At 35.2% G+C, this 16,832-nt stretch overlaps 1 protein-coding gene across 1 annotated transcript; it reads left to right on the forward strand.

Annotated features, from left to right (window-relative positions):
* Positions 1 to 8,535: 8,535 nt before the first annotated feature.
* Positions 8,536 to 16,494, forward strand: LOC116011870 (protein DOWNY MILDEW RESISTANCE 6-like). Its single transcript, XM_031251285.1, has 4 exons — positions 8,536 to 8,948; positions 9,044 to 9,291; positions 15,024 to 15,348; positions 16,067 to 16,494. The coding sequence occupies exons 1-4, from the start codon at positions 8,751 to 8,753 to the stop codon at positions 16,307 to 16,309; spliced, it is 1,014 nt and encodes a 337-aa protein (XP_031107145.1). The 5' UTR covers positions 8,536 to 8,750; the 3' UTR covers positions 16,310 to 16,494.
* The last annotated feature ends 338 nt before the right edge of the window (positions 16,495 to 16,832 follow it).

Below are 16,832 nucleotides of genomic sequence, written 5' to 3' on the forward strand. Positions count from 1 at the left end.
GCCAAGACTACGTTGGCCAACCACTCCGGGTAGAGGACCTCTCGGATGTGCCCGACCGTCAAGAGGGTGGCGGTCTCCTTCTTCACAAACTCTCTTCTTTCACTTGACAAGTGTCTCTTCTTCTGCTTAACCGGTTTGAAACCCGGTTGGATGGATAATCGGTGACATATGATCGACCGGTCGACACCAGGCATGTCCTCCGGTCCCCAAGCGAAGATATTTTTGAACTTCTGTAAAACTTTGATAATGTCCTCCCGTAGGCCGGCCGGGAGGTTCCGACCGATCTTGACCACCCGTTCTGGCTGGCTAGGGTCGGGCATGATCTCCTCCACTTTCGAAGCTGGTTGCGGCTTCTCTTTGACTTCTCCTTGGTCGACTTGTTGAGAGATGGTGTGAATCCTTGCATCCTCGCGATCGGACTACTTTACTACATGTACGTAGCACTGATGGGCCGCTCGCTGGTCTCCTCGAACCACTCCGATCCCGTTGGGTGTGTGGAATTTCATGCACAAGTGATTCATCGAAATGACAGCGGCTGCTTGGGAGATGCCGGGTCGACCAAGTATTGCATTGTGAATACATTTCAACTTGACCACCACGAACTCCATGGTAGTCATCAAGACGTTCGGCTGGGTGCCTAAGAACTCCATGGTAGTCATCAAGACGTTCGGCTGGGTGCCTAACAACTCCATGGTAGTCATCAAGACGTTCGGCTGGGTGCCTAACTCCACCATGGTAGTCATCAAGACGTTCGGCTGGGTGCCTAACTCCACATTCAGACTGATCACTCCTTCTGCCTCTATGGAGTCGCCTGTGAAACCAGACAATGGGGTCCGTATGGGGGTCAACTGGTCGGTCGACAGACCTAGTTGGGTGAAGACGTCGAAGTATAAAATGTTTATTGAACTTCCCGTGTCAACTAGTATTCTCTAGACGTCCATCCCATTGATGTCCATTGTGATGACGAGCGAGTCGCTGTGGGTTTCCCCGTGGATGGGAAGATCTTCGTCAGTGAAGAATATCGGCTCTACACGTCTCTTCTTCTCTCGGGGTTCCGAGTGGACCGACCCGACGTACAAATTTCTAGCCCATTGCTTTCTTTCGCGAGAAGAGTCTCCTCCTTCTGGTCCTCCATAGATAACATGAATAACTGGCTTCTTTCCGGCCGCCTTGTCGTCACTTGACCCGTGCGGACCGGGAGCCTTCGATTGCTCCTTCGTGTTCCTCTTCCAGACGTTCTTTTTGAACTTTCCTTTGTCTCGTTCGTCTCTCTTTACGAACTGCTCCAATTCTCCATTTTGAATGAGTTGCTCAATAACCAGACGTAGGGCGATGCACTTTGATGTCTCATGACCCTTCGTTTTGTGAAAAACACAGTATTTGTTCTTGTCTGGTCCTTCAGGTACCGGGTCAGGTGGATGGACTAGGTTGCATTGCTCGGCATATTGCAAGACTTCCACCAGGGGTTTGGTTAACGGGGTGAATCGCGGTCCATCCTCCAGTCGGCCACGTTGCTTAAAACGCTGTCGATCTCTCCTCGGGTCGTGACCTCTATCCCGACTGATCGGTTGTTCTTCTCGTCTCTTAGCCATGTTAGCTTCTGTAACGTCCGCATGGTGCCGGGCCCGGGTAATTGCCTCTTCGTAAGTTTTGGGGGGATGGACGACGAGGTCGTAGTAGAGCGGCCCAGAACGGAGCGACGTGAGGAGAGCTTGGATTGCTGCCTGGTTCTCCATTGGTTCGACCTGGTCGATCTCACGATCCCATTTGTGCAAGAAAGTAGACAGGGTCTCCCCCGGGTCCTGCTTGACTCCATTCAGATATGTGTAAGGCTTCTTTTTCGATCTGCTGGCTGCGAACCGCCTCACGAACTTGTTAGCTAGCTGGCTAAAGTTTCCAATCGACCGAGGTTCCAACTTCCTGAACCACTCGGGCGCTTTGCCTGCCAAAGTGGCAAAGAAAGCTTTGCATATGACTGCATCAGTCACTCCCAACATCAACATGTTGCCATAGTACATGTCGATGTGTTCTTGAGGGTCCGACCAACCGATGTAGGTCCGCATCATCGGGATCCTAAGATCTTGTGGGTAATGCGCGCTCATGACATCGTCAGTGAAGGGTGTGGCGATCAGTGGACTTGGCGGCTCTTTATCTGCACCGTTCTTTTCACGAAGCTCACGTTGTAAGCGGTCGATTCTCTCTTGCATCCTAGCCAACTGACGACGAGGACTGTCCTCCCTTCTTGGACGTCGCTCTCTCATGTCCGGTCGGTCACCAACCCGACCGGCCAGTCGGCCTGTCCTGTCTTCCCCTCTGGATCGCGACGCGCTCCCAGTACTGCTTTTATCCGTTTCGGTAGTCCTTCGTGGTCTTTGCCTCGATCGGTCATGGTCATCTTGAGCCCCTAATCGAGACTTAGCACTCTTCCGAATGCGATCCAATGCACTCCTACATTGAGCAGCATCAGGTTGACTATGATCTTGATGTTCTTCTTGGTCGGGTCTTCGCGATCGATCTGCTGATTGGATCTCTTCTGGGTCACGATCTCGGGGTGGCAGATGCGACTGGCTTTGGGAAGGTTGAGCTACCGGTTGCTGCTGTTCTACAACAGGAATTTGAGGGGTCACCATCACTTGAGGAGTTGGCGTTATGACATAGTACCCGGGAGTCCCAGGCCACGGTTGATACAGTTGAGCAAATCCTTGCGGTGGTGTTCCTTGAGCGGGGTTCCCTCCGAGCGCTCCTGGTGTTGGGGGTGGCATCTGACCAGTTGGGGGTAGCATAGCGTACGCCATCGGCATATGAAGATTTGGGTTGGTTGCGCCATTCATTGGTAGTGAAATGGCGGGGTGGAAATTTGCGTTTCCAGCTTGCTGGTCGGGGTTCTGACCGACTGGTTGGGTGGTTTGCGTATCATGTCTTGCATGGTTGGAGGTGAGCTCGTTCATCAAGCCTCTCGACCGGTCCAACTGTCGACGTAGATCATCCTCGGGGAGTGTTTCGGCCACATTGTCGGGGTGGTGTCCAACTTGACGGGTTGAGCCTTCCCTCTGCACGTAGCCCTGACTCCGACTCCTCCTGCTGGTTGCCATCTTAAACAAGCAAGGTGAAAAAGTTAACGGGACAGACAGAGTGTCTCGCACGGGTCCCCACAGACGACGCCAATGATAGCGTAAATGGAACCGGGGGTTACGATTACACTACGAATATGTATGTTTGTAAATAAGTGGGAGAGCGCTCGTAGGTCAGCCGGTCGGTCTACCGTAGGGCGACCGGGCAGTCCGAGCCTGAGTGGTATCCCGGGTGATAAGTGATTACGAGTGGGCCGCTTGGAATAGCGCAGGCTGCTATTGTAGGGTGGTCAGGTTGCAATTACAGAGTGGGAATTACAAGTCAACGGTTACACGGGGTGTAGACCGTGATATAGATTGATGTTGTAGGGTGAGATTACAAGTAGTGAGTAGTAGTAGTTACAATCAGATGGAGATGAGAAGTGAGGGGGAGACCCCTCCTATTTATACTAAATCAAGTCGGTCTACGCATTTAATGCACCAGCTGCAAGTGGCTTGACGTGGCGTCTTCTTGTTGGCTTGGTCAGGCGGTCACTCTGCAGGCTACGCGTAGGTTGACTGGTCGAGGTTGCAGAGCCGCAAGTTGTCAATCGCCGGCCTGCAGGCGCAAGTTGGACTGCTTTACTTGTTGTGTAAGATAAGGTTTCAGCTTGCAGGTTGCGTCACCTTGTTGACCGACCGGTCATCCTATAGTAGACCGGTCATCTTACCGTAGACCGGTCATCCTACCGTAGACCGGTCGAGTGTGTTTCCGTTGGGGCGACTCCAAGGGTGATCCGAGAGCATTTTTGTCACAAGGTCTATCGATACGGGCGGTACGGTTGACCACAAGTGATTTATTCCGGTCGGGTTGATGGCTATGACGGACTGGTCGGGTGACTTCTTGTCGAAGCGGCTATACGAGTCAGTCCTTTGTGCGTATTTACCCATCAGTTATAATTAAGGGATGCCAAAATATTAATCTCAATTTACCACATAATAATTAACCATGACCATTATGATATTTAGGGAGATTGAAGTTAAGGTAATAACCAAATTACCTTTATTAAGGCAATATATGAACTACATACATTACTTGCCATAAACTTAAACTTAATATTGTTATTAAGGTCCTATAAACTATTAATAGATTAAAGCATAATCCATCTTAAATAATAGTCATAATTCTTAATGGTCAAAACAATAACTATAATTCTTAATGACTTCAAAATGAGCTCAATACAGTAATATTTAACGGGTTATCTAAAGTATGTTTTAAAGCCCAAAGCAAATAACACTAAACATGTAAACAACTGCACAAACCGCAAGCTTTTAAAATATTTTTCAGAAATATATTTACGGGAATATATTATTACTATTAGAAATTAACCAAATAAGAATAAAAAAAACTTAATAATTGTCATTATGCACTAAAAAAAGCTCCAATTCATAACCTTTTATAATTATGAAAATAAGTAATAAATTAATATTAATTAGTAAAAGGTAATCATATGTATTAAAAAAAACAATTAAGGAGCAACTAATGACAATTAAATTTTATCAAATTATAAAATTATTATTTCCAAAAAATTATTAATTTCGGAAATATTATAATTAACATTTTAGCAATGTTGCAAAAATCGCGTCGAGGAAGGCCGAAATCGGCCTCCTCCGCAGCCGGGCGCCTAGCCGGCCGACTGATTTTTTTTTTTAATTATAAATCTTAAACATTTAAACTATTAATGTTATAATGTATTAATTAATACTCTAATAGTCTAATAAGTAATAACTTAATAAAATAATAAGTAATAACTAAATTAAACTAATATGTAATGCACTAATAATTAATAAATAATAACTAATAACTTAATAAGTATTAACTATTTAACTATTAAAGTGTAAAGACTTACAATATTAAGCACTTTACAATTATTAACACTTAAAATATATTTAAAAAAAAAAAAAAAAAAAAAAAAAAACTAAGCGCCCCCTAGGCGCCTAGTGATTTTTGCAACCTTGCATTTTAGACCAAAAAGCACATAATAGAGGTTTGTAAACATGACAAGATTTGCTGTAATTGTACTAACAATGGCAATAATTCAATTACAAATAATGTCATAATTAATCTCAATTTGAAATTTTTCAATATGCCAAAATTAAAGACTAAAAAGGCATCAATATTTCAAAACAAGCAATTGCCATACAGGTACCATAAGCCAAAAATAAGTATACATAAACTACATAATAATCATTTACCAAAATTATATATTACTATATATTTACCATTTGCCAAAGTAATATATAATATTAAATATGGTAATATTAATATGGCAATATTTAAACCAACATAAGTACCATTTACCAAAATTAATGATATACACACTCATAATTGATTTAACCAACTAATAATGCATAATAATGCATTCATTTATGAAGAAGACTTATGCATTATACTTAAGGCTTGTCATAAAATAGACTTGTGATTTTTTTATCTGCACTTTTTTTTGAAATTTGCAGTAGAATTATGTATTTGTAACAGCTTTTACTCCATTATGCAATGAATGAATAATGATTTATTTATGCTATCAATAAATGTATGATCAAAGTATATTGATTTTTTAATATGTAGAACCTTTGTATTGTTCTATTACCAAGAAGGGAAAAAAAAAGGGGAGGATTTTGAGTGCTTAATAACATCATTTAAACATATTTGTTGACGGATGACAAAAAATGGTCATACAATGATAATTCTAAGACCAACATGAATATTCTGAAATTTTAAAAAAAAAATGACTAGAAGTGGATTGACACATATAAATTTAGGACCAAAAAGGAAAAAGAATTAACACTTATAATTGCATAGACCAAAATGTCATTATATTTAACGTTATTTAAATATTTTTATTGGCGAAGAACCAAAAATGGTATACTATGACCAAAGGGGATGCTTTGTAAAAAAAATTAAAAAGAAAAAAGAAAAAAAAAAGGACTAAATGTGAACTAACACCTATAAATTTGAAATTAACTCTAAAATAAAATTATAATTTAAAATGTATAATAGTTATAAGGAAAATTGCACTTTTTGTCCATAAATTATAGGATAATTGTAAAATCCATCCCTAAGTTAGTTTAAGGATAAAGAGTGAGCATGAGAAGTTAATAAAAGGACGAAAAGTGAAACACTAATGATAGTTTAGGGTTGAAAAGTGAGGAAGATCAACACTTAGGGATCATTTATACAATTATCATACTCCCTCTGTCCCATTTTACCTATCCTACTTACTATTGGTTAATCCAACTCTTTATTCTTTGTTTATTTTCTTTATTATTTTTTACTTATTTTTAAATTTGATTTTTTGTATTTAATAGTACTTTTACAGTGAGGGACTGATGATGGATACCCAACATGAGTACCCGCTCGGTACCACCTAGCAAGCAATCGGATATGGCACTCTCAGACTCAACAATCAACACTCTGGACGTGACCAGTCAGCCTTAGCTCACTAAATCATCCTTCCATAACCTTCCCATCTCATTAATTATGATATTAAATCCCATTAACCACCAATTTGTTACCCATTAGTTACCCAATTAATTATCCATTTATTACCCATTAGTTACCCAATTAATTACCGATTTATCACCCTTTATTATCCATTTATTATTGGCTATTCTATTACTCCCCCTCCTACTATAATGGCACGTTTGGTTCGCGAAATAGACCTAGAATGGAATAGCATTCCCAGTAATAGGCCTATTCCGCTGTTTGGTAACACATTTTATTCCCAGGAACAATGTTCCCGAGAATGACCTATTCCCCTTGTAAGGGGAATAGAGATTCCTATTTTCAATTTTACCACATTGCGTTTTGGAGAAAGATCTTCCTTTTCCCAAAACGCTCTTGTATTATTTTTAAAAAAAAATTGTAACTAAGAGCAATTAATACTCCTTAAATAAATGAGTTTTTAGTTTTGAAGGCTTCCTCATCATGTTGTTAATTTCAAAAGAGAAGTAGTGCTTCTCTTATATAGAGGAGCTCAAATGATCACCTCTTCATAAGTTACCGATGTGTGATCAAAAACTCTAATTTGTGTTAGAAAATTATTTTATATATAATTTTGTTTTGTATTATTATTATTATTCATTTTTTCTTATTATTGTTATTAATATTATTATAAGTTTTATTTTATTATTACATAATAATAATATTATTAATATTAATAATAACATTAATCCCTTATTATTATTATTATTATTATTATTATTATTATTATTACTACTACTACTACTACTACTACATATTTTATAAGGGTATTTATGTCTTTTAAAACATATTTCATTTCAATTTCCTATACCAATCAAACACTGTAATATAATTCCTAAAGTCTATTTCTTCCGCGAACCAAACAATAGAATACAATTCATATTCTATTCCTTGTCTATTCCATTCCTTATGGAATAGCAATCCTATTACCTTAAAATTCATTCCGTGAACCAAGCGTGCTGTAAAAGGAGTCAGGAACCAAGAATGGGGGCGGCTCCATCTCTCTGTAGAAAACAACAAAACAATACGTACAAAAATTATCAACAAAATAGTGAATGTCTGGCTTGGCATCGCCCAAAAAGGCATGTGATTTTGGTTTCCACGTTAAAATTACGAAGTCTCTCTTTATTTTTTATATTCATTATTTATCTTTCATTGGCTCAATCGATAATATTGGCTCGTCGAGTGACTACCCCAGGTCACAAAAGCAACAAATATAATAAGTCAAAATTAAATAAATTGAAGAAAAAAATTAACTGTTTAGGATATGGGCCAAGTTGGGCTAAGATTTTTATTGTGTGGCACAATTCAATTTTACTCATTTTAACCAAATTAGTTCAATCTCGTTTAAATAATAAGTAATAACCATATAGACGATGGGCCAACATGCTTATTTGACACTACTCAGAAAAGAAGATTATGTGTGAGTTTGTGAGATTAGAATTTAGAAAAATACTTTTCGAGTTAAAATCTTAAAACACATTTTTGACAAGAAATGAATTAGTTTATTTTTTTTTATATTTATTTTCTATTGATACAGAGCATCAACATCAATGAATAATATTGGGTTTTAAAATAGTATACAATGACATGGAAGAAATAGAAAGGGGAAAGGAGAAAGTCCAGGATCATCTGCAAAGAAAGTATTTTGGAACAGTGCAAGAGTAAGGAAATGGTTCGTGCGCGTTTTGCGCACAACAGGTGCCCACTCGAACGCTTGCAGTGCACGCAGACGTGCCTGACATCTATGTTTTTTTTTAAATCGTTTTTTTTTCTTTCCTTCTCATTTTCTCTTTTCTCATCACACTTACAAAAACCACAAAATAATCTTACTACTATGAACATTAGAAAATTACAAAATTGATTTTCAAATTAAAAAGTTATCTTTCGAGTTTCTCAACAAGCCTTTACTATATATATAAAGTGCAGAGAAGGGGAGACGGAATTGAGAAAAGATGAATTGCTTGCTCTCAGACTTTCGTCGTAGCAACTCAAGCTAGCCTAGTACACAAAGTAGTTCTGTTAGTTCAGTAGTTGTAATCCGAATCCGAAAAGTAAAAGTAACCCATTCCAGTTCTCCTTGTTTTCATTTTGTTTTTTCTTATGAAAATCTTGTTTTGAAACTCCAGTTTTTATGTTACTTTGTACCGGAATCCATGGAAACCAAAGTCCTATCCAGCGGAATCCGGCACACTTCCCTCCCTGAAAACTACGTCCGGCCTGAATCCGACCGGCCAAGGCTATCGGAGGTCGCCGACTGCAACAATGTTCCGGTCATCGATTTGGGCTGCGGAGAACGAGAGCTAATAGTCAAACAAATTGCGCAAGCCTGCTCCGAATATGGATTTTTCCAGGTCAATTTTCCAATTTCCGACATGCCATTTAATTTTAATTTGGACCGACAATGTCGCATTTTCTTGTACTTATCGCTAATTATTTTAAAATTAAGGTTATAAATCATGGGGTACCAAAGAAAGCGATAGAGGACATGTTAAAAGTAGCCCAAGAATTTTTCCAGTTACCGGTAGAGGAGAAGATGAAGCTCTACTCCGACGACCCATCAAAAACCATGAGACTTTCCACTAGCTTTAATGTTAAAAAAGAGACTGTTCATAACTGGAGAGACTATCTTAGACTTCACTGCCATCCATTGGAGAAATACTCACCAGAATGGCCTTCAAACCCCTCTTCTTTCAGGTCAGTCCTCTCTCTATCTTCATTTCCTGTTTCCCAATCAAGTCCAATTTGTGGTTCCATGCAATTATTTGTGCAATTTGGTTTCTGGAAGGGTCTATAAATTAGGGTTTCTCATGCAACACATGACATGCAGTTGTTTTCACGTAAGTAGGACTGTACTTTGTCTAGACTAAAATACCTTAAAGTAATCCCATTATAGTCAAGGTTTTAAAATTTTTTATATGTTGTGGGGACACTAATATAATTATGAAATCATTACACTATTAACAATTTTATTTGTCAATTTTAATTGCTAATTAAGGAATTAAGTAATAGATTTGTGACTTTGCTTGAGATTCCATATAAAAGTAATTGTATCAGCTGATTTCAGCACCAACTAATAACACTTTTGGAGTTTTGGTTGGTGAAAAGCTTTGTCTGAATCCACCAAATTAGACCCATGAACACCCGAATATACAGTGATTAAAGTAATCTTTTTCAAAACACTTTATACTAAAAATTTTAAAATCAAGTTTAAAATTTGGGATCCAGCCCTCCTAACTCAACCACACCACAATAAATTTTTAACTGTGTCCGTGTCATATGGTCCCCAAACATGTGACTCTTTTTGATCCGGTCGCTTATTGTTTATATTTATTTCTTGATTTGGTGTTACCGATTTGGTGTTAGGTAACAACTCAACTACATCACAAAGCTTACCTCAAAATAAAAAAAATAGGGTAATTCTAGTCAAAATGATTAAGAATACAAATTTGTAACTACAAAGTCACGGGCGCGGCTCAAATCCTAGCCTTCTCGGTTTAAGCTGATAGACAACTTGGCTGGTTTAACTCATTGTGGACCTTTGGTGGTTAGGATCACAATGCGGAGTTTACCTAGTATACACCCTCATGTAGTGATCGCCGGTTTCCCTCATCACCAAAAAAAAAAAAAAATAGTATATCACACCCAAGTGATTTTATTTTAACATATAATAATGATATGAAAATTCTATAATATTAAAAAGGCGTGATTTTTTTTTTGAGAAGTATTATAATACTATCATACTATGCTGCATAAAAATAATTTAGATCAATAATTTGAATTTCTATGGGGAAATTAGAATGATAAAAGTGTATTGCTCTCACCAAACCGGTGATTATTTTATAAATCATTGTAAGCGCAAATCACGCAATTTACCTTTGGAGGTAAATATTAGAATATAGTAAATCATTATAATTAATCAAATGGTATTTTCCGTAATTCATTAAATAGACATTGGGAATATTTTTTTGAACAAAATGCCAACGGCGTTTGTCTGAAAGGTCGTGCCTGGCATAGGGTGTGTCAGGTCACGGCTTCTAGACATTTTCGGCAGCACGTGAATGACGCAAGCCATGAAGACAGCAGATGGCGTGGGTAGTGACGTTAGATGCCACGTAGGAAAGATAAAAACGCGTTTTTTAATTGGCCTGGGTAGTGACGTTGTGGCGGTGACGTGCTTTGAGCAGTTAAATCATGTGACTGCACGATAGGGTTGCCGTGTTTCATGACATTTCAAATTTTTAATGACATTACGAATTAAAATAAAATAACTCTCAAATTTTACTTTATGATGTAACAGACATTAATAAACTACTCCGTATTATTTTTCATGTCTCTTTACATCAAGATTTTATATATAAGAACAAAAATTTGAGCTTAAAAAATAAAAATACACATAATATTTTTCTTATAATAAAATGGTAAGGACTCATATATAGCATGACGTAGTACTTTTTAGACATTTCAATGATATTCGATTTATTCCAGGGATTATGTGATATGTTCCGGGTCCGTTTTAGGACTTAGAAAATATTCTTTCAAAAATAAATTTTAGAAAATAATTTATTATTTAAAAATATTTTAATTCTTTAGCGTTTGGCTAATAGTTTAAAAATATTTTGATTGAAAGTTAGGAAATCATATTTTTTTCTTTTGGTTTATTTTTCTATAAATATACATATTTTTGTAATAAAACAACAACAATAGTAACTAGTGGTGGGCGTGGTAATAATAATAATTCAGAAACTAACTTGAAGAGAGAAGAGAAACAATAAAATAAAAATTTGAAAATTATTTTCCGACTAAAATTTAAGAAGAAATTTTTTGACAAATTGAATATTTTTTCCGTTGATTAGAATGAATATTTTCTTTGAATACCCAAATACAAAAACAATTTCGAAACATACCCTAAGTGAAAAATATAATATGGACTCTTATTTTTTACTCCACTTTTTATTTTCACATTTAAATTTTTGAAATATACATTTTTGAAACTCACATGATGAAAATAGGACATCTTTGATAATTGACGGATCTACTGCTTTTAGCATTTTGACCAAGTCAAAACACAGAAAGTATCATTTGGTGCGTGGCAGCTCCAAACTGTTAAAATTTGAAACGCTGCAAATAATAGCCTTTTAGAATAACGTTTTGGAGAAAATTTTTTCTTTACTCAAAATATCCATCGATTTATTTGTTTTATTTTTTAACTTTGATTGTTTTTGAAAAAAAAAGCTTTGACTATATAACATTTAGCGATGCATTTTCAAACTAGATAAGGTTTGAATATTAGTCCTACAAGAGACTCGGTAATCGGTCATGAATCAATTATGTAAATCACTAACTAAATTAATTATTAAAAAATTTGAATAATGGAATTAAATACAAAAAAAAAAAAATCATATGATAACCAATTAATATTTGAAAGTGATTTTAGCATTGAAATGTAACATAAATCTTACTTCACATAGGGATAAAGGATTATTAGTAATTTCTATCATTTTTCTTTATTTATTTTTACATTCGATGAGGTTTGTTACTTTTTCATCAATTGAATTCATGGAAAAATATTTTCAAAGAATGTATTTTATGGTAATAACTTTTTGAAGAAAATTAATTAACACGTTAGGTCTTATTCTGGAAACATAAGAATTAAATTACTTAGAAAATTAATTACGATGTTTGGTTCACATAAGCTTTTCCAGAAAATTTTGGAAATCTCTAATATATCCTTGTTATATACAAATATTATATATATAAAAATAATTGAGAGTTTAATAAATCACTTGTAAATTAATAAATCATATACCAAAACAAGAACAATATTCAAAATATAAAATACTCCGTAGTATGTACGTAAAGAAGTGTTGGGAGACAATTTTTTTTGGATAAATAGTGTTGTATTCTTTCATAATGGTTAGAAAGACAAATTTCTTATATTTATAATACACTCTTCACCTAGCACCAAAAAGGATAAATGAGCAATTGAATAAATTTGGTATATTTTCAATTACCCAGGAAAAATAATCATACCTCTCATAATGTAGCTTATAATTATTACGTTCCATGAATTGGTTGACCTCACGTACTTTTAATTAAATACTAAAGTATGTAACTAATTAGATGGTGCCACGTTAGGAGGGAAAATTAAGGAGAAAAATTTTAGTAGTGTATAACATTACTCTTAAATAAATCTTAAACAAGTAAAGAAACAATACAATATATATAATAATAAATGTAAATTGTTTGGCAATAAAAAAAATGAATGCATTCATCTTACGTTCTTGCCTACCATTAGACAATAATTTCATTGTTGCTAATTATATATGGGATTTTCAATGCATCAATTGATATTTTGTCAATTTGCATCGAGTACAAATCATAACGATAACGATTTACGTCTTTGAAAATTTCAATAAGCATAAATTAGTATTATTCAATAATATCCCTAGTATTCCTTAGAAAAAACCAAAGGTAACATAGTCCACAGAATTTGTGTGGACTATGCTACATAATACTAGAAAATGTTGTTCTCTTGGAGCATCCGTTATTGAAATTGGTAGCATATGCTTATGTGTATGAAAAAGACAGAATTTTATTTTATTTGAATATCGAAACGTATGCAAAGAAAATTAGGGAGTTTGGATGAATGATGGAGCAAAGTGTAATTATCAGATAATTATAATATGCATTTTAATGTAATTGAATGCAGTCGGTTCAATTATTGAGTGTATGATTATCTGTATTGCAGTTACATATTAGTAATTTATTCAACTGTCTATAAGAGTGCTGGTAGCCTGGTAGGGCTAATAAGAGTTGATTGAGTCATAAGGGTGTGATTGAAAACTTGAAAAAAAAAAAGTATTTAAAAAGTCATTTAATTTTTTTTTTTTTAGTATTTGGTTATTTATGAAAATAATGTAAATGAAAAATATTCATTTTAGTCAAAAGAAATAATATTTATTTTGACAAAAATTGTCTTTCAAAATTTTATTCAGAAGACATTTTTCAAATTCCTTTCTCATGCTCAGTTCTCTCTCTCACTCTTTCTCTATGATTGTTAAATGAGCAGGATAGTCTACTATTTACCTAGTTACTATTTGGATTGGACCAAATTAGTGTCATTTAAATTTTAGTTTAAATAGGTTGGACCAACAATAAAAACATACCTTAGCCCGTCCCATTGCCCCTTTTTCTTTTAAAGGTTAATTTTTATTTTTTTTTTACTTCTTTTCTCAATTTATTTAGTTCATTAGGGTTAGGATGGAGGGCAAAACACCAAAATTTTATTTTTAAAATTTTTTTAGGTTTTGTTCTTAAAAAAAAAAAAAAAATAGTTCAATTGGGTTGGATGAGTTGAGTCCAACAATAAAAGTTTGGATCCAATCTGGCCCATATACCCAAAAAAAAGTTTATTTTGTTTTTGTTTCTTTTTCTTTTCTTCCACTTTTTAATATATTTTATAACAAATAAATTTGTAATAGATTTCTATTATATTTTTTAAAAAGTGAAAGAAATAGAATTTTTTTTTTATAATTTCCAGCAAAACACAAAAAAGAAGAAGATAATTTTATAACTTTTAGCCAAACACTATAAAATGAAAATATTTTTTGAAAAATAAGTCATTATCTAAAAATTATTTTTTAAAAAATATTTTTGAATTTTGAAATGGACTCCAAGAACTATTTTACTTTTATATCTAATGGCTTAACTTCAATTGTGTTGTTTAGACACAATTTTGGGCATTTGGCTATGTTGAAATTGTTTTTTGTTGTTGTTGTTATACTTGGTTAAACAACTAAAATAGGTGTTTATTAATTATCCTTTTTTTTCTTAAATTATCTTTTTTCATTCAAAAAGTTTAATTTGAAAAATTGCTTTGAGCAATGTTTTTCAATCAAGGGTTTGAAAAAAAAAAAATTGTCTCCAAAATGCCTTTATACATAACAAAATTTTAAAAAACTAAACAAAAAATAATTCGCCAATGACCTTGTGGTCTACTGACACGAAATGACTCTCCCGAATGGGAGGTCGAGTTCGACTCTTCGTGCTTCGGTAGTTGCAACAAGTCAGTAGTACTCAGAAACAAAAATAATAATTGGTGAGACTTAGATTATTAGTCGTTTATCATTATAAACAATATTTATTATTTATTAAATGTAATCATTATATAATTAATAAAGTATTACTATTGTTATTGTTATACAACATATTTTTATAAGATTTTTTACACGTTAAATTATATTTTTCAATGTCGTGAGTTATAATGTCATATATTTTGTAAAGTTATATCTTGTGTTTTGTCAATGACACATATAGAGAGAATACCACTTGCAATGCACAAGGTACAACCTTGCAAATTAAGTACACTAGTACAAGCCATTATTTTTATATTGTTGCTAAGAAAAAGTGTTTGCATCCATATACAGGGCTATTGTGAGCAATTATGTGAAGGAAGTTCGAGAACTTGGATTTAGAGTAGAAGAAGCCATATCAGAAAGCTTAGGCCTGGAAAAGAGTAGCATCCGCGAGGTGTTGGGCGAGCAGGGTCAGCACATGGCCGTCAACTTCTACCCTCCGTGCCCGGAACCGGAGCTCACTTACGGCTTGCCGGCGCATACTGACCCCAATGCCCTCACCATTCTCCTTCAAGACACGCAGGTTTCAGGCCTCCAAGTCCTCAAGGATGGCAAGTGGTTGGCTGTCAAACCTCACCCAGATGCCTTTGTTGTCAACCTTGGTGATCAACTGCAGGTAATTAAGTACTACCCCCTCCGTCCCATTTTATGTGTCTGGTTCGGTTAAGAAGACTTGACTGAAGTTATTTTTAATTCAATTTTGTAGAGTTTATTACCAAAATGGTCCCTCGACTATTGCGAAATTACCAATTTGGTCCTCAATAATTTTTCGTGACCAATTAAGTCCCTCGTCTTTGAAAAATTTAACCAATTTGGTCCTTCGTTTATTTTTCTGTTAAACATTCGTTAAATCGGGACCAAATTGGTAATTTTGCTATAGTCAAGGGACCAAATTGGTAATTAATTTTCACTGAAATGGTCCCTTGACTATAGCAAAATTACCAATTTGGTCCTGATTTAACGGGTGTTTAACGGCAAAATAAACGAAGGACCAAATTGGTTAAATTTTTCAAAGTCGAGGGACTTAATTGGGCACGAAAAATTGTCGATGACCAAATTGGTAATTTCGCAATAGTTGAGGGACCATTTTGGTAATAAACTCAATTTTTTATAATATTATGTTTAGTATTAGTATACAAAATTTATATATTTAGAAACTACAAAAGTACTATTAAATACAAAAAATAAAATTTAATAATAAAAAAAAACAAAGAAAGAGTTGGTTTGACCAATGAATAGTAAGTAGGACAGATAAAATGGGACAGGAATACTTTTGTGGACTCTGTTTATTATTATTGTAACAATATGAAAACCAATATATAATAAAAATGCAGGCACTCAGCAATGGCAAGTATAAGAGTGTATGGCACAGAGCTGTGGTGAACTCTGACAGAGAAAGAATGTCGGTGGCTTCATTTCTTTGCCCCAGCGATGACGCGGTAATCAGTGCGCCAAAGCAACTCTCCGACGATGGGTCTCCGGCTGTTTATCGGAATTTCACCTACGACGAATATTACAAGAAGTTCTGGAGCCGGAACTTGGATCAAGAGCATTGCTTGGAACTCTTCAAGAATTAGTAAGTGTTAAATAAATGTATGGTTGTGAGACTTCATCATGTTATTCAAATTAAACTAGTATTTTAATTACTATGCACCGAATAAATATTAGAAATATTGTTGTGTTATAGTGAGATAAGTATTAGGCCTTCTCCATTTGTAGTTTTTACACGGCTTTTAAAAAAGAAAGATGATATATATATACATCTTCTCATGCGGTGGTGCGGTACTCACCTTAAACATTAAAACGGCGTACCTTAAGTACACAAATCAAACAAAGCTAAAAACATAAACCACGCACCTAAAGTTTTTAAATGGTGCACCTTCAGTTGAGAATACATTGCGCACCATAAGTATACAAACCACGCACCTTAAGTACACAAGTCACGCACCTTAAAATCATAAACCACGCACATAAGGTTCCTTCATCCAGTGCACATTTTTATGCCATACAGTGCATATTGTTGTGCCTTACAGAGCTTTTCTTTTAATTGTAGATGACGAATTTTTTTTAAAGGAATAAGGTTCAAATTTGCTACTAAAC

The sequence above is a fragment of the Ipomoea triloba genome, chromosome 3 (assembly GCF_003576645.1).
Source record: "Ipomoea triloba cultivar NCNSP0323 chromosome 3, ASM357664v1".
NCBI lineage: Eukaryota > Viridiplantae > Streptophyta > Magnoliopsida > Solanales > Convolvulaceae > Ipomoea > Ipomoea triloba.

Bases quoted from the DNA above. Each gene is read 5' to 3' on its own strand.
- LOC116011870 (XM_031251285.1), top strand. From the start codon at position 8,751: ATGGAAACCAAAGTCCTATCCAGCGGAATCCGGCACACTTCCCTCCCT. The intron at 9,292-15,023 runs GTCAGTCCTCTC...ATCCATATACAG, and splicing joins TCAAACCCCTCTTCTTTCAG to GGCTATTGTGAGCAATTATG. The intron at 15,349-16,066 runs GTAATTAAGTAC...ATAAAAATGCAG, and splicing joins ACCTTGGTGATCAACTGCAG to GCACTCAGCAATGGCAAGTA.